The sequence below is a fragment of the Erythrolamprus reginae genome, chromosome 7 (assembly GCF_031021105.1).
Source record: "Erythrolamprus reginae isolate rEryReg1 chromosome 7, rEryReg1.hap1, whole genome shotgun sequence".
NCBI classification, from domain to species: Eukaryota; Metazoa; Chordata; class Lepidosauria; order Squamata; family Dipsadidae; genus Erythrolamprus; species Erythrolamprus reginae.
Genome location: NC_091956.1, coordinates 71,779,191 through 71,800,803, shown reverse-complemented (window position 1 = coordinate 71,800,803; position 21,613 = coordinate 71,779,191). Strand labels below are relative to the sequence as shown.

The window sequence follows — 21,613 nt, the reverse complement described above, 5'->3', positions numbered from 1 at the left end:
TTTCAACAGGGATGTTTGAACGCTTGCATACAACTGTATATTATTATGACATGATCCAGTGGTGGAAAGACTTCCATCTTGTTAGAATTTGATTTTCATTGAAGTGTTACTAGTCATCAATATGTGATAGATTAGAAGTGTACAAATATGGCCCCTTTCTGGCCTGTGGACTTCGACTTCCAGAATTCCTGATCCTGCCATGTTGGCTTAGGAATTCTGGGAGATGAAGTCCATAGGTCAGAAAGAGGCTACAGTGGCTCACTCCTGCAATCTTCAATTGCAACAACACAAGAGCACGCAACAGATTTCTGTCAGCTTCAATTGCAACAACACAAGAGCATGCAACAGATTCAAACTTAATATTAACCGCTCCAAACTTGACTGTAAAAAATATGACTTCAGCAACCGAGTTGTCGAAGCGTGGAACTCATTACGAGACTCAGTAGTGTCAACCCCTAACCCCCAACATTTTTCCCTTAGACTATCCACGATTGACCTCTCCAGCTTCCTTAGAGGTCAGTAAGGGGTATGCATAAGTGCACCAGTGTGCCTTCCGTCCCCTGTCCAATTGCCTCTCCTTATCTCATTTATCTTTTCTTCCTTTCAAATATGTTCACCTATACTTTTATATCTTTTCTTCTATTCCTTTCTTTCTTTATATTATTACATATCTATTCTCTTCAATGTGTATTATGTATTGGACTAACTAACCAACTAAGTAACTAACTGAATGAATGAATGAATAAATAAATAAATAAATAATAGATAAAAACTTACAAATGAGCCTGTGAATTCCTTTTATTATCCAAATTAAATAGTTTGCTTAATATCATTTTGCTACTGCTATTGTAAAATATTAGATAAATATAAATCGATACTGCTTACTGTTCAAAGATCTATTTTCTATATAGTCTGATAACAGGAAGAAGTAAAGTATAAGGATTATATGCTTAGGTTTCATCCTCCATAAACAGTCTATCTTTGCATAATAGATCAAAATAATTAGCTGAACATAATCTCTCATTTAGCTCTAATTTTCTAAAGTAAAGAGAATTCACAAGGCAGTCTAGAGCAGTGATGGTGAACCTATGGCATGGGTGCCACAGGTGGCATGCAGAGCCATATCTGTTGGCACATGAGATGTCGCCCTAGCTCAGCTCCAACGTGCATGTGTCTGTTGGCCAGTTGAAATTGGCTCACACAGAGGCTCTGGGAGGGTGTTTTTGGCTTCCAGGGAGCCTCCGGGGGGAATGGAGAGGGAATTTTTACCTTCCCCCAGTTCAAGGTAAGCCTTTGGAGCCTGGGGAAGGTGAAACACAAGCCTACTGGGGCCACCAGAAATTGGGAAACAGGCCATTTCTGGCCTCCAGAGGGCTTCTGGGGGCAGGGGGAGCTGTTTTTGCCCTCCCCAGGCATTGAATTATAGATAATTTGTGCATGCATGATAGTTTGTGCCCATGCTCTTTTGGTACCCGAGGAAAAAAAGATTTGTCATCACTGGCCTAGAGTGTCACTAGTAGCATAAAGTGCTCATGGTCAAAATTCCTTTTGAAAAATATTTCTATCAAGCTGTTTCCGAGCTGCCATCACTCACACCCTTTCAGATAGAAGTAAGGTTCTCTTTTTATTGTTTTTCTGATGATGTCACAGAATCCTGCCTATGGAACAAAGGGATGAGCAACAACAGTATCTAATTGTGTGAATGTAGTACTGGCATTTTGGCCTATTTGCAAATGACTTCAGGTATATGTGATATTTTACCAAAGTGCTCAACATGACTTCCAAGGATCAGTGTGAGTGTCCATTATTGTGTTGTTGTTTTTACTGTTTTTTATAGCACTATTAGTTAATATAATACAGTGGTACCTAAGTACTCGAACACTTTGGTTCTCGTACATTTCGGGTAACGAGCAAAATTTTCGGCAAAAATTTGCTTCGGTATCTGAACAAAAATTCGGATACCGAACAGCCACAGAAAATTTTGTTCATTATCCAAAATGTTACCGCCAGGGCTGCTGCAATCCCAGCAGCTTCAGGGGGCTGAGGAGCTCTATAAGAGCTCCAAGCTGCAGGAAGGGTGGGGGCGGCTGCAATCCCGGCAGCTTTGGGGGGCTCCTTTCCTCATTGCTTCCTCTTATTACCTGTAAGCAGCTGCAAAAACTTTCTCCTTCCCGGCGGCGGCAATGGCAGCGGATTCCCTTCGAGTAGCAACAGCGCCGGGAACGTCACGTGATGAAGGGAAGCCGCCAGAGCCATCTCAGCAGTTGCCGCCACTCCAGCAGCTTCCCTTCATTACGTGACGTTCCTGGCGCTGTTGCTCCTCAAAAGGAAGCCACCACCGTTGCCGCCACTGGGAAGGAGAAAGTTTTTGCAGCTGCTTACAGGTAATAATATGAAGCATTGAGGAAAGGAGCCCCCCAAAGCTGCCGGGATTGCAGCCGCCCCCACCCTTCCTGCAGCTTGGAGTACCAAATGTATTTATCCCATAGGAAATAAAGAAAATAGATTTAATTGGTTCCCAGCGAGTTAACAGGGGCTGGGAACCAATTAAATCCATTTCCATTATTTCCTATGGGATAAATAAATTCGGTACTCGACCAAATCGGTTCTCGACCACACTTCTGGAACGAATTGTGGTCGAGAACCGAGGCACCACTGTACTTTTAAAGTAGCCTGCTGTTGCTGATGAAGAATCTGAAGCTTTATAAAGGTGTCAATGAGCTGAACAGTTTAGAAATCCTGATGTAAGGTTTATCTTTAATGTGTTACTTTTGGACTTCAAAAATCCCAACTTCATTAAAGTGAGTTGGATTGTGTGAAAATTAATGGATACATACCTAGCTGAAAAATTGTACTCAAAAAAAGTGTTCAAACTGGAACGAGATACTAAGTCACATGAGTAATTCAGGATGGGAAAATAAATTACTACTGTATTTTTCGGTTTATAAGACACACCTTTTTCCTCCCTAAAAGAGGCTGATAATTTGGGTCCATCTTATACTCTGAATATAGCTTTTTTTCCCAGCCCTAACTAGCTGCTGACAATCTTCCCAGCTCTTAATTTGCAGGCTCTTTCATTGTTTCTCTCTGCGAAGAATGTTTTCCAAGCCCAAAGTCTTTGCAGGGTTTTTTCATTTCTCTAACTTGCTCCGAGTAACTTTCTTTCCAGCCCTAACCAGGTGCTAATGATGTTCACAGCTCTTACAGGCTTGCAAGCTTTTTCATTGTTACTCTCTGTGAAGAATGTTTTCCAAACTCTGTCTTTGATTTTTTTTCCATTCTCTATTTGCTACAAATGTTTCTTTCCAGCTCCAACCATTTGCTAATGATGTTCCCAGCTTTTACCAACTTGCAAACTCTCTCATTGTTACTCTCTGTCCAGAATGTATTCCAAACCCTGTCTTTGGGTGTGGGTGGGTGTTTCATTGCTTTACTTGCTCCGGATGTTTCTTTCCAGCCCTAACCAGGTGCTATTAATGTACCAAAGCTCTTTCATTGCTACTCTCTGTGAAGAATGTTTTCCAAGCCCTAAGTTTTTGCAGTTTTTTCCCCATTGGTCTAACTTGCTCCAAATATTTCTTTCCAGCTCTAACCAGGTGCTAATGATGTTCTCAGCTCTTACCCGCTTGCAAGCTCTTTCATTGTTACTCTCTGCAAGGAATGTTTTCCAAACACTGTCTTTGTAGAGTTTTTTTTTCCATTGCTTTACTTTTCAAATGTTTCTTTCCAGCCCTAACCAGGTGCTAACAATGTTCCCAGATCTTACTGGCTTGGAAGCTCTTTCATTGTTACTCTCTGTAAAGAAGAATGTTTTCCAAGCCCTAAGTCTTTGCAGGATTTTTTCCATCGCTCTATTTGCTCATACTGTATCTTTCCAAGTGCTAATGATGTTCCCAGCTCTTACTGGCTTGCAAGCTCTTTCATTGTTACTGTCTCAGAATAATTTTTTTAAGCCCTTAACCAGGGGGATAAAATAATGTGCTGAAGATGACCAAACTAAGGATGCTAGCCAGATGAATACTGGTAAACAGATTATTTCCCCTATTTTTCTCCTCCAAAACTAAGTGCGTCTTATATTAGGTGCGTCTTATACTCCAAAAATATAGTGGTTTGATTATACTCTTAAGGTGGAAATCTTGGAATAGTACTTATATCAGAACTGGGTATAGCTGCAAAAATGGTAATACAGCACAGATCATGAACAACACCCCCAAAAAGCTGGTCTTTGCTTTTTTCAGCTGTAATTATTTTATTTGTATAGAAGTACTGTACTAGAATAGAGATGAAAAGTAAGGCACCAGGTTATCTGTCTTCTATTCTGTACCATTTAAGAAGTAATTTGGTGGGTGATATATTCAACATGATGAGAGCAGAAGAAAGTGTAACTATGCATAATTTGAAAACAGTACTTCAATTTGATGCAGCCTAATATTACATTTGTCATTTTTGCAGCTGTGCTTAGTGCTAATATAAGTGGATATAATTGGTTGGCTCTATAAAGCTCGCCCTCCCTCCCACCCCTCGCGTGCTCTCTCCCTCACACGCACACAAACTTTTGCTCTTTGTCTCTTTTTTGTCAATTAACTATTTTTGCTAGTATTTAATAAATAAACATCAGGTTTATTTTGCTAATGGAACTGGGAGCATACCTACCTAATCTGATCTGAATACACAGATTTCAGTGCATACTAAACTGGAAGTTTGATTACAACTATGTTCAGTGCAGTTAAGAATTATGATCCAGTGGTATACAGGTAGTTCTCAATTTGTGACAATTCATTAGAAGTTACAGTGGTCTTGCCTTTATGACTAATCATACCACTTACAACCATTGCATCACAACCATGCTAATGTGGTTGCAATTTGGAACTTCACAACCAGGTCACATTTACAAATGATTGCAGTGTCCTATAATCACACGATCATGATTTGCGACCTTTCTTTCCATTGTCTGGCAAACCCCCACCCCTCATTTGGAACAATGGGTTGACAACCTTTATGGGGAAGGTTGTTGAGAAGGTGGTGGCACTCCAGCTCCAGCGGGTTTATCCTCTGTCCTGGTGCTTCTTGACCTCTCAGCAGCTTTCGATACCATTGACCATAGTATCCTTCTGTGCCGGCTGGAGGGGTTGGGAGTGGGAGGCACTGTTCTTCAGTGGTTCTCCTCCTACCTCTCCGGTCGGTCGCAGTCGGTGTTAGTGGGGGGTCAGAGGTCGACCCCGAGGTCTCTCCCTTGTGGGGTGCCTCAGGGGTCGGTCCTCTCCCCCCTGCTATTCAATATCTACATGAAACCGCTGGGTGAGATCATCCAAGGGCATGGGGTGAGGTATCATCAGTACGCTGATAATACCCAGCTTTACATCTCCACCCCATTTCCAATCAACGAAGCAGTGGAAGTGATGTGCCGGTGTCTGGAGGCTGTTGGGGCCTGGATGGGTGTCAACAGACTCAAACTCAACCCTGATAAGACGGAGTGGCTGTGGGTTTTGCCTCCCAAGGACAATTCCATCCGTCCGTCCACCACCCTGGGAGGGGAATTATTGACCCCCTCAGACAGGGTCCGCAACTTGGGTGTCCTCCTCGATCCGCAGCTCACATTAGAGAAACATCTTTCGGCTGTGGCGAGGGGGGCGTTTGCCCAGGTTTGCCTGGTGCATCAGTTGCGGCCCTCTTTGGACCGGGAGTCACTGCTCACAGTCACTCATGCCCTCATCACCTCGAGGCTCGACTACTGTAATGCTCTCTACATGGGGCTACCTTTGAAAAGTGTTCGGAAACTTCAGGTCGTGCAGAATGCAGCTGCGAGAGTAATCATGGGCTTCCCCAAATATGCCCATGTTACACCAACACTCCGCAGTCTGCATTGGTTGCCGGTCACAATTCAAAGTGTTGGTTATGACCGATAAAGCCCTTCATGGCACCGGACCAGATTATCTCAGGGACTGCCTTCTGCTGCACGAATCCCAGCGACCAGTTAGGTCCCACAGAGTGGGCCTTCTCCGGGTCCCGTCAACTAAACAATGTTGTTTGGTGGGACCTAGGGGAAGAGCCTTCTCTGTGGCAGCCCCGGCCCTCTGGAACCAACTCCCCCCCAGAGATTAGAATTGCCCCCACCCTCCTTGCCTTTTGTAATTAAGTTTCATTTAAGAACATGGAGATTCATTTAATGTGTCATAAAAATGGTCATAAAATCGGTTTTGACTTGACTTATGATTGCAATGACTTATGATGGGAACTCCAGTGCCAGTTGCGATTGCAAATTGGGAACTACTTAAAGGTTTAGAAGAGTAGCAAGGATGCTAGGAGCAAGATGGAAAACGTTGGGAAAAGTTAATCGCAGAAGAAATACGGCACTGTTCAAATATTTGAGTTTTTAATAAAGGATATTAAAGCTTTTATATCTTCAATGTTTTTCAGTTGCAGGATAGGAGCATAAATAAAACTCTCCCAAGACCGTGGGACTATCCAGTAGTGGACACGTGTACATTAAGACCTTTTCTCACAATGGAAGCTGAAGGTAAGTAAGAGAAAGAGAGAGAAAGTGACTTAGGAAAAAAGTAAGAGAGCAAGAAGCACTGAATGCTGGAGAAAATGCCAAGGACCTTAGGTGTCTATGCTTCCTTTACATTGACTTCTTTTGCTCCACTTTCAAGATACTGTACCAGCAAGAGCTGGCAGCTCCTTTTTCACTCATTCGTCATGGCTCACGTTGGGGCTTCATCTGTATTATAGGTAGTCCTCGACTTATGACCACAATTGAACCCCAGATTTCCATTGCTCAGTTGCTAAGTGAGTTTTTTCCCATTTTACAACCTTTATCTGGCTTCCCAGATTCGCCCAAGTATCTACAACACTCCGTGGTCTGCATTGGCTGCCAACAATTCAAAGTGTTGGTCATGACCTTTAAAGCCCTACATGGCATTGGACCAGAGTACCTCCGGAACCGCCTGCTACTGCACGAATCCCAGCAGCTGATAAGGTCCCACAGAGTTGGCCTTCTCCGGGTCCCGTCGACTAAACAATGTCGTCTGGCGGGCCCCAGGGGAAGAGCCTTCTCTGTGGCAGCCCCGGCCCTCTAGAATCAACTCCCCCCAGAGATTAGAACTGCTCCCACCCTCCTTGTCTTCCGTAAACTACTTAAGACCCACCTATACCGCCAGGCATAGGGGATTTGAGACATCTTTCCCCCAGGCTCATTATAATTTATGTTTGGTATGTATGTGCTGTTTGGTTTTTAATTATGATAAGGGTTTTAGTTATTTTTAATATTAGATTTGTGTCATTATAATGTTTTTATCGTTGTTGTGAGCCGCCCCGAGTCTTCGGAGGGGCGGCATACAAATCTAATAAATTGAATTGAATTGAATTGAATTTATTGCCACAGTTGTTCAGTGAATCACTACAGTTATTGAGTTAGTAACGTGTTTCTGGCTTCCCCATTGACTTTGCTTGCAAAAGCGGTGTGCTATTTATTTAGATATCTGGAGCATGTAGCTACATGTGGTGGCTTACATGATTCTTCCCAATTGGATAATTTTATGAGTCGAATTGTGTTTTACTAATCTTACTTGTCGGAGAATCAGTTCAGGAGTAGAACAGGGAAAATAAACCAAAACTGAATTTCATACTATATCCAGTGCTTCCTTCCTCCCCTCCATTACATTTATATCCATACATGTCAGGAGAAGTGTATGTATGTATGTATGTATGTATGTATGTATGTATGTATGTATGTATGTATTTATTTATTTATTTATTTATTTATTTATTAGATTTGTATGCCGCCCCTTTCCGTAGACTCGGGGCGGCTCATAACATAATAAAACAATTCATAACAAATCTAATAATTTACAATTTACAATTTAAAGTAGTTAAGAAAACCCCATTTTTAAGCAGACATACCTACAAACATACCATAGATAAATTATATAGGCCCGGGGAGATTTAAGTATTTAAAAAAACACATTAAAGTCATTTTTATTTGGTCCCTGTATGTATAAAGAGAAAGTGATTCAGAAGTGGTGGTTGTGGGGATTATATCCATATCCTGATTGTGATAATTTAATTTAATTGAGAATATATATACAGTATATGCAGGGATTGGATACTGTAGCCTAGAGGCTAATTCTTTGCCTTACAAGGCAAAGATTGCAGGTTCAAGTCCCAGTGAGGGTATGGCTAGCTGATGAGGCCAAAATAAGGCCGAAGTAGATCTATCCTAGTCTCCCTTAATTTTCAAAATTTAGCAAAAACCCCATGTGACATGTGTGTGTGTGTGTGTGTATCTCACATGTTTTTGATGAATTTTTAAAATTAAGGGAGAGTAGGATAACGCTATTTCGGCCTTGTTCTGGCCTCATCAGCTAGCCATACCTGTACTGGGATTTGATCCTGAGGCTTCTGCCTTGCTCAAAAAAAAAATAAAGGGAACACTTAAACAACACAATATAACTCCAAGTAAATCAAACTTCTGTGAAATCAAACTGTCCACTTAGGAAGCAACACTGATTGACAATCAATTTCATTTTGTTGTCAGTACATTCAACTTTGTACAGAACAAAATATTCAATGAGAATATTTCATTCACGCAGACCTAGGATGTGTTATTTGAGTGTTCCCTTTATTTTTTTGAGCAGTGTGTGTGTGCGTGTGTATTATATTATTTAATATTATATATATATATAAATATTTAAAAAAATTCTAATGTGTGTATCTTACCAAATGTCATGGTTTTTGTTCTGGTTTCTGGTAGAAATTCAGCAATTACAAATAACTCTTATTAAATGCATCATTTCATGAATAAAGAAACTCCATTTATTTCTCTCCTGTAATTCAACACATTCCATACAAGCACTTGGTCCTTATCTCTCTTAGCTGCATTTCTCACATTCCTTCTCCTGCTCCACTTAACAAGATTTATTTTCCTAACAGCATGACTTTAAAAAACAACAGAACTGACAGGGTAACAATACCGAATCCTTTTGCTTATTTTATGTTATGTCGAGCTCTCTGATAGAATCCTCCCAAAAATGCACAGATACAATTTCAGACACACACACACGTTTGAAAATTCAAAACAATGTTCTTTATAATGAAAATTCACTTAAACCAAGCCCTCTTTTGGTATAGCAAAGAGCACTTGTCTCCAAACAAACTGGTAATTTGTACAAGTCCCTTATCAGTTCTGTGATACTTAGCTTGCAGCTGTGCGGCAATTCACAGTCCTTCTTCTTTCACAAAGTGACACACACTTTGCCCTGGTTTAATTTCAAAGCGGGGAAAAATCAGCACACAAAAAGTCAAAGTCAGTAAAGCAGTCATGAAACACGATCAGATAATCCTCCACAATGGCCAAACCCACAGGCTGCTATTTATAGCAGCCTCACTAATTACCACAGCCCCACCCAACCACAGGTGACCTCATTTTCTTTGATAATAATCTCTCAGTTGTTGTTGCCTATGCATCGCTCTCCGCATGCGTGGCTGTATCATTAACTCTTGTTCTGAATCCAAGGAGGAGCTAGATAATTGATCTCCTTCTGAGCTGTCTGCCACACTCTCCTCCTCCCTGTCACTCATGTCTTCTTGGTCAGAGGAGCCTTCATCAGCAGATTCCACTGGGGGCAAAACAGGCCTGCAGCATGTGGCTGTCTCCCCCACATCCACAGTCCTTGGGGCAGGAGGTGGGCCAGAGCGGCAAAAACACATCAATTTTCCCTTCGGCAACATTGAAACTCCACCCTTCTTCTCCACTGATCCCCTGACGTGCTAAATATATCACTACAGTATTTAACCCATTCCTCTCCTTAATATCTTCTTCCAGACCTCTGTTCTCTACGTTTTTGGACCCTTCTGAATTTAGGGTTAACCCAGCGAGCGTCTGATTCTCCCTCGCTAGATCCTGAACTCATAGCCCCGTCCTGTGGCTGGCCTCCCACCTGTTCTACTACCTGTAACCCCGGGCCCCCCACTAATTCATAAACGCTATCTGAATCCGAGTCCTCAATATCTTCATCATCCTCCCACTGATCAGGAGTAGGTACAACAGTTTTAAATCTTTCCCTCTCCTCATGTGTGAGCCAGATGATGTTGATAACCAGGCTTATGGGATAGAAAATCATTTCCCTGCAAACATCACCCTTCTGAGCCAGATTCCTTTCCTATAGACACCTTGCTTGATTCCTGTTATTTTTATTCTTGGCGGCTTTCGTGATATGCAAATGATCCCTGTTAAAGATAACAGAAGAAACACTTCCTTCTAGTAAAGCCAAATAATATGAAAAAGCAGCCCAGTGTTGTAAAACAGAAAATCATATTCCGTGAGGCCCAGAAGCAACCTTTAAATTTCATTGTTAGCATTTCTCATAAGTTGTCAAATCCAGAAACATTCAAAATGTATCCAACACTTTCCTTTTTAAGTTCTAATTATATTTCTGTGGTCAGAGTTTGGTTTTACATTACAGACTTCCTCATAAAAATCTTCTGCTGGGATAAAAAGTATAATCAGGCAAAAGCATGGGGTGGAAAAATATGGGTAGTTTATTGAAGACAGATCTGTGCTTGACATATGGCCTGTTTTAGGCCTGGTGAATTAGACCAGTGTTTCCCAACCTTGGCAACTTGAAGATTATTATTATTATTATTATTATTATTATTATTATTATTATTATTATTATTATTTATTAGATTTGTATGCCGCCCCTTTCCGTAGACTCGGGACAGCTCACAACACAATAAAAACAGTTTATAACAAATCTAATAATTTACAATATAAAATATTTAAAAAACCCATTATTAAACAGACATACACACAAGCATACCATACATAAATTGTATAGGCCCGGGGGAGATATCTCAGTTCCCCCATGCCTGACGACAAAGGTGGGTTTTAAGGAGTTTGCGAAAGGCGAGGAGGGTAGGGGCAGTTCTAATCTCTGGGGGGAGCTGGTTCCAGAGAGTCGGGGCCACCACAGAGAAGGCTCTTCCCCTGGGGCCCGCCCACCGACATTGTTTAGTTGACGGGACCTGGAGAAGGCCCCCTCTGTGGGACCTAATCGGTCGCTGGGATTCATGCGGCAGAAGGTGGTCTCGGAGATATTCTGGTCCGATGCCATGAAGGGCTTTAAAGGTCATAACCAACACTTTGAATTGTGACCGGAAATTGATCGGCAACCAATGCAGACTGCGGAGTGTTGGTGTGACATGGGCATACCTAGGGAAGCCCATGACTGCTCTCGCAGCTGCATTCTGCACGATCTGAAGTTTCCGAACAGCCAGAGAAAGCTGGCTGGGGAATTCTGGGAGTTGAAGTCCAAATCTCTTCAAGTTGCCAAGGTTGGGAAACACTGAATTCGACTACTCCTCTGCACTGAATCTGCTGTCCCATTCTTGGTGTTGATATAAAAATCAATTACCTGTCCAGTTAGCACATTAAATATTGACACATGCCAACTTTACTTCAGCCAGCAAAATGTCTTGGATGGAGACTTAGTGAGCTATAGCATGCCCCTCTAGTGTTTCATGTCAGCCTGACTTATTAATTAAATTTTTGCCATACTAATTAGAACTAGAGCTCCACTGATTAATCAGTTAATTCTTTAGTTGATTAATCCATGACAGATTGATTAAATATTGCTTCCATGGACATTCCCCATTTCGCTTCATTTTCTTTTAAATGGAAAAGAGAGAAAGGGCAGAGAAAATCGTTTCAATAAAAAACATTTTGGATAGAATTAAAAAAAATATGACGTTATCCTTTTTCCTCTGGAAAACTGGGAATGAGGAGGTTAAGCAGTTTTTGGCAGTAGAGAATATAAGCAGCATTAAAAAAAAAAACCCTCTCTCCTTCTACATAAGTGGCAGCAGCTGAGGGAAAATGAGGAAATAATCATCTTCATTTCCCTTATTCTATAGCCTCCTCATGTTCAAGCTTCAATAAATTTGCAGGAGAGGCAATGCAATATGATAATTATATAATAGAATAATATATTCTGCCAGAAAAATATATTTATTTATTTATTGGATTTGTATGCCGCCCCTCTCCGTAGACTCGGGGTGGCTAACAACAATGATAAAAACAACATGTAACAATCCAATCCAATACTAAAATAACTAAAAAAAACCCTTATTATAAAAACCAAACATTCAAACAGACATACCATGCGTAAATTGTAAAGGCCTAGGGGGAAAGGATATCTCAGTTCCCCCATGCCTGACGGCAGAGGTGGGTTTTAAGAAGCTTACGAAAGGCGAGGAGGGTGGGGGCAATTCTAATCTCTGGGGGGAGTTGGTTCCTAAGGGCCGGGGCCGCCACAGAGAAGGCTCTTCCCCTGGGTCCCGGGCCCTATCTCACTTAGTGACTGAGCTCTGTTGAGTGGCGGTGATCCCCATATCGTGTGGTACCCAGGTAGCCCAGAATTGGGACAATCAGAAGCCCTGTCCTATTGCTCTCCTATATCTCCTATATACCTTTCCTCTATTCCTATATCTCTTCTTCTATTCTTTCATTGATATATTCTATTCCTATATCTTCTTTTCTATTATTTCTTAGATATATTTTACTATGAGTATCGCCTCTATAACCTTCATCATGTATTTTACTATGTGTATATTGATATATACCCACTAAAACACTCATTGTGTATTGGACTTTTATATCCTTTCTTTATATATAATAACTCATGTCTATCCTCTTCAATATGTATTGTGCATTGGACTAAATAAATAAATAAATAAATAAATAAATAAATAAATAAATAAATAAATAAATAAATAAATAAATAAGTAAGACGCACCTTAGGTTTTGGGGAGGAAAACAGGGAAAAGAATCTGCTTACCAGGTATTCATCTGGCTAGCATCCTTAGTCTGGTCAGCTTCAGCAAATGAATTTTATCCCCTGGTTAAGGGCTTTAAAAAAATTTATTCTGAGAGAGTAAGAAGCAACAAACGTGCAAGCCAGTAAGAGCTGGGAACATTAGTACCTTGAAAGAAACAGTCTGAGCACATAGAGCAACAGAGAGTAATAATGAAAGAGCTTGCAAGCCGGTAAACGCTGGGAACATTGTTAGCACCTGGTTAGGGCTGGAAAGAAACTTACTCAGAGCAAGTAAGAGCAATGAAAAAAAACCCTGCAAAGACTTAGGGCTTGGAAAACATTCTTTGCAGAGAGAAACAATGAAAGAGCCTGCAAGATAAGAGCTGGGAAGATCGTTAGCAGCTAGTTAGGGCAGGGGGGGCGGGTGGAGAAACCTATATTCAGAGTATCCAAATTATCAGCCTCTTTTAGGGAGGAAAAGGGTGCGTTTTATACACCGAAAAATACGGTACATATTTAGCAATAAGGTATTTTCTATTAAATATGCTATGAAGCCCTTCATAAATCTTGATTATACAGATAGTACTTGAAAAAAGTTTCTGTGCATGCGCAGAAGCAAAAAACAAGATGGGTACCGCCAAGAGAAGTGGGTAAGGGGCATGGCAGGCCTGGGTCATTGCCAGTTCCAGCGACCCAGGCCACCAAATTACTACTGGTTCTATAGAACCAGTCTGAACTGGGAGGAACACGCCTCTGCTATATGCAAAGAATAACTTTCTTTTCTTCAAAATGAAATCCAAGAGGTTATTTTAGAAACATAGAAACATAGAAGACTGACGGCAGAAAAAGACCTCATGGTCCATCTCGTCTGCCCTTATACTATTTCCTGTATTTTATCTTACAATGGATATATGTTTATCCCAGGCATGTTTAAATTCGGTTACTGTGGATTTACCAACCATGTCTGCTGGAAGTTTGTTCCAAGGATCTACTACTCTTTCAGTAAAATAATATTTTCTCACGTTGCCTTTGATCTTTCCCCCAACTAACTTCAGATTGTGTCCCCTTGTTCTTGTGTTCACTTTCCTGTTAAAAACACTTCCCTCCTGAACCCTATTTAACCCTTTAACATATTTAAATGTTTCGATCATGTCCCCCCTTTTCCTTCTGTCTTCCAGACTATACAGATTGAGTTCATTAAGTCTTTCCTGATATGTTTTATACTTAAGACCTTCCACCATTCTTGTACCCCGTCTTCGGACCCGTTCAATTTTGTCAATATCTTTTTGTAGGTGAGGTCTCCAGAACTGAACACAGTACTCCAAATGTGGTCTCACCAGCGCTCTATTTTGTTTTTCCTTACCTGGCTCTGCCTAACCGCTCCTTTATTTTTATTTTTCATTAATGTTGCTACTTTATAGCTGTCAATATAAAAGCAAATAAGAAATCCTGCCCAAGAAAATGGGTTTCTTTCTTAGATTTCCCCAAAGTGCCCCCATTTCTTCTCTTCTTTGTTTCTTCTCACTAATTATTCTCCCTCAAATGATGAGAATATTTCTTATTTCTCATTCATTTTCCGACATATACATAGAACACTCGTCCAGCTTTTCTGAATCAGCAGTCCCTGATGACAGTTCATGATGCAACATAATTTGCTTAATAGTGTACAAAAGCTGCAATTACTCAAACTGTATTAAATCTGACTTTGAAAAAAAATGGAGTACCAGGGGAAAGTAATGTCAGGAATACAGATTAGGGAATGTGTTGTGTGTCTGGTGAGGAAACGTCACAATAATAAAATAAAAAACAAGCCTCCCCTAGAATGGTCTCTAAGATTTATTAGCTCAAGGACTGTGAAAAAAAAGTGTGTTTTCTGAAACACAAAAAATAATTCTAGCCCCTTCTTCATACTACACAGGCAATTCTCTTACTAGAGAGGATTTATTTATTTATTTATTTATTGGATTTGTATGCTGCCCCTCTCCGTAGACTCGGGGCAGCTAACAACAGTGGTTGCCCACAAGATCATATATGCAATGTCTTATCAGTCAATGACTACTTCAGCTTCAACCGCAATAACACAAGAGCACGCAACAGATTCAAACTTAATACGAACTGCGCCAAAATTGACTGTAAAACATAGAAACATAGAAGTCTGACGGCAGAAAAAGACCTCATGGTCCATCTAGTCTGCCCTTATACTATTTTCTGTATTTTATCTTAGGATGGATATATGTTTATTCCAGGCATGTTTAAATTCAGTTACTGTGGATTTATCTACCACGTCTGCTGGAAGTTTGTTCCAAGGATCTACTGCTCTTTCAGTAAAATAATATTTTCTCATGTTGCTTTTGATCTTTCCCCCAACTAACTTGATTTCAACAATCGAGTTATCGAAGCTTGGAACTCACTACCGGACTCAATTGTATCAGCCGCTAACCCCCAACACTTCTCCCTTAGACTCTCCACGATTGACTTCTCCAGGTTCCTAAGAGGCCAGTAAGGGGCGTACATAAGTGCACTGGTGTGCCTTTCGTCCCCTGTCCAATTGTCTTTCCTTTTTTTCACCTATCTTATATATTCTCTTCCTTTCATATATCCTCTCCTCTAAGTTCACCTTCACCCTCTTTTTATATTATCACATGTCTATTTTCTTCTTATGTATTTATGTATTGGACAAATGAATAAACAAATAAACAAATAAATAAATAATAAATAAATAAATAAATAAATAAAAGCAACATGCGACAATCCAATACTAAAACAGCTAAAAACCCTTATTTTAAAAACCAATCATACATACAAACATACCATATATAAATTGTAGAAGCCTAGGGGGAAAGAATATATCAGTTCCCCCATGCCTGACGACAGAGGTGGGTTTTAAGGATTGCTCAGTCATCAGTGAAATGGGTGTAATGGTATGTAGGAATGAACTTGAGGGATGAGAAGAAGAGAGGGAAGGGAAAAATCAGACAAGACGTGGAGGAGCACCCAACATACCACTCCATTTTTAAATGCTACTACTAATTTGAATGAGAAGACATACAATAATTTAACCAGTTTCCATCTGATAAAGTGGTGGTTTTTAACTGGTGGTTTTATACTCTTAACGTAGAATATCTATGATACTCTCATAGAATATGGCAAATATTCTATGAGAGTATCAGAACCTGCGTTGAGGTTAAGATTTTATTCATTCATTCATTCATTCATTCATTCATTCATTCATTTATTGGATTTGTATGCCGCCCCTCTCCATAGACTCGGGGCGGCTAACAACAGTGGTAAAAACAACATGCGACAATCCAATACTGAAACAGCTAAAAACCCTTATTTTAAAAACCAATCATACATACAAACGTACCATCCATAAATTGTAGAAGCCTAGGGGGAAAGAATATCTCAGTTCCCCCATGCCTGACGACAGAGGTGGGTTTTAAGGAGTTTACGAAAGGCAAGAAGGGTGGTTATTGAGGTTAAGATAGTACCTTAACAAAAAACATTATATGTGCCTTACAAAGAGGAGGTTCAAATAACCTTAAGTATACACTGTCTTCTCCAGATCCCGTCCGCTAAACAATGTCAGTTGGCAGGACCTCAGGGAAGAGCCTTCTCTGTGGTGGCTCCGACCCTATGGAATCTCCTCCCTACCTATCTTCCGGAAAGCTGTTAAGACCTAGCTTTTCCGGCAGGCCTGGAATTATATTGACTGCTGTGTGTGTATGGTTCTTTTAAAGTTATTATTTATCGTTATTACTGATTTTATTATGTATTTTAATATTATTGTATTTATCACATTTGCGATGTAATGTAACTGTAGTATTAAAGACAAAATTGTTCTCAGTAGGAGCTGAGATTTGTCTGAAAAGGTTCAATGGATTATGATAAAACTCAGTGGGATCTTTGGATTATAACCTAATTGTATCAAGGAAATATTAATATCTGGAGCGTATTTCTAGTTTAATTATACAAAAAGAGAAGAAAACTAGTACCCATTGTCTGTAAATACCAATTTCCCAATTCCTGCTATTGGTGCATTAGTGTTCTAATTGGTGCTGGCCCCAATAATTAGATGTACACTAACTGTCTAATTCATAACAGGATTTAATATATATATATATATATATATCTCACATGTTTAAGCTGAATTTGAAAATTAAGGGAGACTAGGATAGATCTATTTCGGCCTTATTTTGGCCTCATCAGCTAGCCATACCCACTGGGACTTGAACCTGCAACCTTTGCCTTGTAAGGCAGAGAATTATCCTCTAGGCTACAGTATCCAATCCCTTCAGCTCTGTACCAGGGAAGGGTTACATTTTGTGTCGAATCACCCTGGTATATTGAAGGAACATCACAGCTCCTTTTTTGCCTCTCGGCCCAACCCAGGGCCATTTCCAAGGCAGTTAATTTTATTGATAGCCGACAATTCTATCTGTATGTGTCACATGTTTAAGCTGAATTTGAAAATTAAGGGAGACTAGGATAGATCTATTTCGGCCTTATTTTGGCCTCATCAGCTAGCCATACCCACTGGGACTTGAACCTGCAACCTTTGCCTATATATTTTTTTTTACAACAGCACGAAGCTTGAAACTTCAGCCTGATGATGGCAGCCTTTAGAATAGTCTTTTCAGCAAGAGAAGCAAACTAGCAACAATTTATCCTTTGGCTAAAATCCCAGAGCAAGGGTAGGCGGAGTTGGCTCAGGAATTCTGGGAGTTGAAGTCCACAAGTTATAGAAGAGCCAACTTTGCCTACCCCTGTCCCAGAGTAGTTATCACTGTGACAGTTACCAGTTGTAGACAGAGTTCTTAGATGATTTCCTCTGACAGCCAGAAGAGGTTCCATCTCTGCCTCTGATTGGTTGAGCCCTGGACCTGCTGTGTCATCCCCTGATTGGCTGAGCCCTGGACATTCATTCCCTGATTGGCTGAGCCCTGGACATGCTGTGTTATTTCCTGATTCGCCGGATATGCTGTGTCATTCCTGACAGGAAGTGCTTAAGGCCCTCTGCCGTTATCACTGTTACTGTCAGTTGCTGGAAGTATCAGTTAGATTCAAATTGTTTAACGATTGCCTCCACTGTAAGAAAGGAGAATTCTGTTTCTTTGCTGGGGACTGGCTTTCCTAAGCTCAGTGTTTTCTTTCTCCTTTCTGTTGCCTCTGTGGACAGCATTTTTCAACCTGAAGATTAGAGAGAGAAAGAGGTGACTTACTCATGGGCTAGATCAGGGGTGTTAAACTCAAGGGCTGGGAGCCAGATCTGGCCCGTGAAGTGCTTAAATCTGGCCCATGGGGTTGCCCTGGAAACAGTAAACAACTGGCCCAACTGGTCCATCTACCAATGGGAAAAATAAGGGAACAAAAGACAAAGAACTTAATAAAATATGGAATAAGTGGTACAAATGGATCCAAAACAGAAATAAGATAGAGTGATACTATATGTTAGAGTATATATAGTATATGTTAAGACTTTGCATGTGAATGTTTGATTTTTAAATGTTTAGGTTTTTAAGATAATTTTTAAATTAATTATTTCTATTAATTGGATTAGAAGTGTTTTATATATTGTATTTGTTATTGAAATGTTGTAAGCCACCCCAAGTCCACAGAGAGAGGCACCATGTAAGTCAAATAATAAATAAATAAATAAATAAATAAATAAATAAATAAATAAATAAATAAAGAAAGAAAGAAAGAAAGAAAGAAAGAAAGAAAGAAAGAAAGAAAGAAAGAGAAATGCACATAAAACAGATCCAAATAATAATAAGGGACAAAATAAATATTTATAAATATATTCATCTACAATTTTTTCTCTACTTGTTAGATTAACAGAAACCGATTTATTTAGATTTCTTTTCATCTTAACCACTAAAAATACACATATATATATATGAAAACATCTATTTCTCTTTCTCTCTGTCTTTAGTTAATTGAAATGAATATATTGCATATTGAATTGTAAAGAAGAATTGCAGCAAAAATGGGATCTATGATTCGTAAAAGTATACCAAGATGTATTCTTTCTTTCTTTCTTTCTTTCTTTCTTTTTCTCTCTCTTCCCCTCCCTCTCTCCCTCTCTTCCTTTCTTTTTTGATAATCAATAAACATATTTTATTTTTAAAAAAGAAAACAGAGTTCTCCAAGCTCCATTTTCTCTGGTAGAGGTTTGCAGGAGACTATTGGACCAAAAAATGGAGCTCGAAAACTCGTTTTCACTGGCAGAGTATGGGCCACCACAGATGCTTCCAACATGAGTGCTGTCAAGTTGACCACACCCACCATGGCCATGTCCAACTGCCACACAAGGTCAAACACAACTCTGATGTGGCCCTCAATAAAAATGGAGTTGGACAACCCTGGGCTAGATCATTATTTGTTCCAATATGTAAGCTATGTTTATAATAATTTGTAATGACACAATCAGCTATCAAGCAGAACCTTACCCTTTTCAGAAATGAAAGATATAGGGGTCTGGAGAGTTATCAGGTGAATCACTCAGTATATATAATACATTTCTAATAGTAGGATGACCAGGGGAAAGTCTACATACTGGAAAGTTTACCCTTTTTTAGGAAATGCAGATTAAAAAATACAGATTTAATCCCTTTATAAAATGGATTATATAATGATCAGATAAGTAACAATTACTTTCTAAAAACTGAAACAAAGGTGATTATTATTAAGGTTAAAATGTTTGACAATCAGTTTTGTGCAATAATAATTATCTGAATTGAAAAATCTGAACTTTAGAAATAACAGACACTTCTGTACTAATTGACCATAGAAATAGGATTGTTTTAGTACTTGAAGATTGAGATGGAATTTAGTGAATGTAACATTTTTTACTATTTTTAAATGTTTTTAATATGCAGTGTGTTTTTAAAGTATTGCTTTCATATTGTATAATTCAGTTATTGTACAGTATACAGTATGGCATACAAATCAATCAATCAATCAATCAATCAATCAATCAATCAATCAAATAAATAAATAAATGCAATTATTCATTTAGCAGTAAAATTGTGGAGTCTCTACATAAGTGTTTATATACAAAGAGATGCACATATCTTCCAACAATATTTTTTTTTGGGGGGGTGGAGGAGTGATTTGGAAGGTCACTTGAAGGAGGTTAATCTGGAAGAATACACAAGGATTGCTATGTTTAGCAAGCCCTAAGGTTGAGTTCTTGAGAAGGTAGCAGTTTGTAGTTATTAGGTTCAAAAAAGTGAGCAGTTGATACAGTTGAGATGTGTAAAATTATGTGCAGAGAAAGTAGCTTGATAGAGTCTATTTTTCTCCCATATTGTGAGTGCTGAGATTACTCAATAAGCATACAGTGGAAGTTTTAGTAGCAATAAAAGTCAGTCTTTTTCACACGGTATAAAATTAAGCTATATAATCTGTATACACAAGAAGCAATCAGAGTACTGTGAATCAGTTATATGATGCTTCTGAACAAATGCATCATGCATTTTAGTACCAATTCTTGGAATATACAATAGATGGGTGCTTTGATAATTATGATCTGTACTGATCCTTTAGAATAGCAAAATGCAAAGTATATGACCCTTTGCCCTGATCTTGCATTATTCTTTTTATCTGCTTAATCTAAGAAGTTTCAAAAGTAACAATAGTAGATTTCATCTGTCCATATTGTTGACGGATATGCTGATCTATACTTTTTATCTCAAGGTTCTAACATAAATTAATGTTTAATTTTTGAGTATGCTGTAAACAATTTATTGCTCATCCTTTATGCCAGTGTTTCCCAACCTTGGCAACTTGAAGATATTTGGACTTCAACTCCCAGAATTCCCCAGCCAGGGGATGCTGGCTGGGGAATTCTGGGAGTTGAAGTCCAAGTATCTTCAAGTTGCCACGGTTGGGAAACACTGCTTTATTTTATTTATTTTTTATTTATTCTTTGTCCAATATACAATACATATGAAGGAGAATAGACATTAAGTAATATATATAATGATATATATATAATATATATATATATATATATAATGATAGAAAGAAAGAAGAGAGGTTGGAGGAAAGGAGAGAAAATGTATGATATATGAGATAAGGAAAGAAGATTGGACAGGGAACGATAGGCACATCAGTGCACTTTATGCTACAAAAAGAGTGTCAGGTGAAAACTCTTAATGTTTTCAGTGATGTTTATTGCTCTGGAAATATTCTCTAGGTCAGTGGTGGTGAACCTATGGCACGGTTGCCACAGGTGGCACACAGAGCCATATCTGCTGGCACATGAGCTGTTGCCCTAGCTCAGCTCTAACGTGCCAGCCAGCTGATGGGAGGCTCCAGGAGTGCTTTTTTGGCTTCCAGAAGGCCTGGAGAGGGGAATAGGGGAGGTTGATTTTATCCTCCACTGGCTCCAGGAAAGCCTTTGGAGCCTGGGGATGGCAAAACACAAGCCTACCGGGCCCATCAGAAGTTGGGAAACTGTCTGTTTCCGGTCTCCAGAGGGCCTCCAGGGATGTGTGGGAAGCTATTTTTCCCCTACCCAGGCATTGATTTATGGGTGTGGGCACTTGGCGCATGCATGATAGTGTGTGCGCACGCTCTTTTGGCACCCAAAGAAAAAACGGTTCACCATCACTGCTCTAGGTTATAGTGTAAGGCTTAGAAAGTTCTAGTGCGATCAGCAGATTATATGCACAATTTGGGGTTGCATTGCAATCTGCAGTGAAAAATAAGACCAATTGACCATTTTTGTACCATTGGCTTTTTTATATATATAAAATGAAAGAAAATATTAAGGTTTTTCCTGTAACCCA

The 21,613-nt window shown here is 39.6% G+C and overlaps 1 protein-coding gene across 1 annotated transcript in view; it reads left to right on the top strand.

Moving 5' to 3' along the window:
• The first annotated feature begins 1,774 nt into the window (after positions 1 to 1,774).
• Positions 1,775 to 21,613, top strand: part of IQCM (IQ motif containing M) — a 154,554-nt gene continuing 134,715 nt past the window's right edge. The window contains exons 1-3 of the mRNA XM_070758155.1: positions 1,775 to 1,793; positions 4,128 to 4,180; positions 6,418 to 6,517. Of these exons, the coding sequence (XP_070614256.1) occupies positions 1,775 to 1,793; positions 4,128 to 4,180; positions 6,418 to 6,517 (172 nt within the window). The remainder of the gene's footprint in view (positions 1,794 to 4,127; positions 4,181 to 6,417; positions 6,518 to 21,613) is intronic.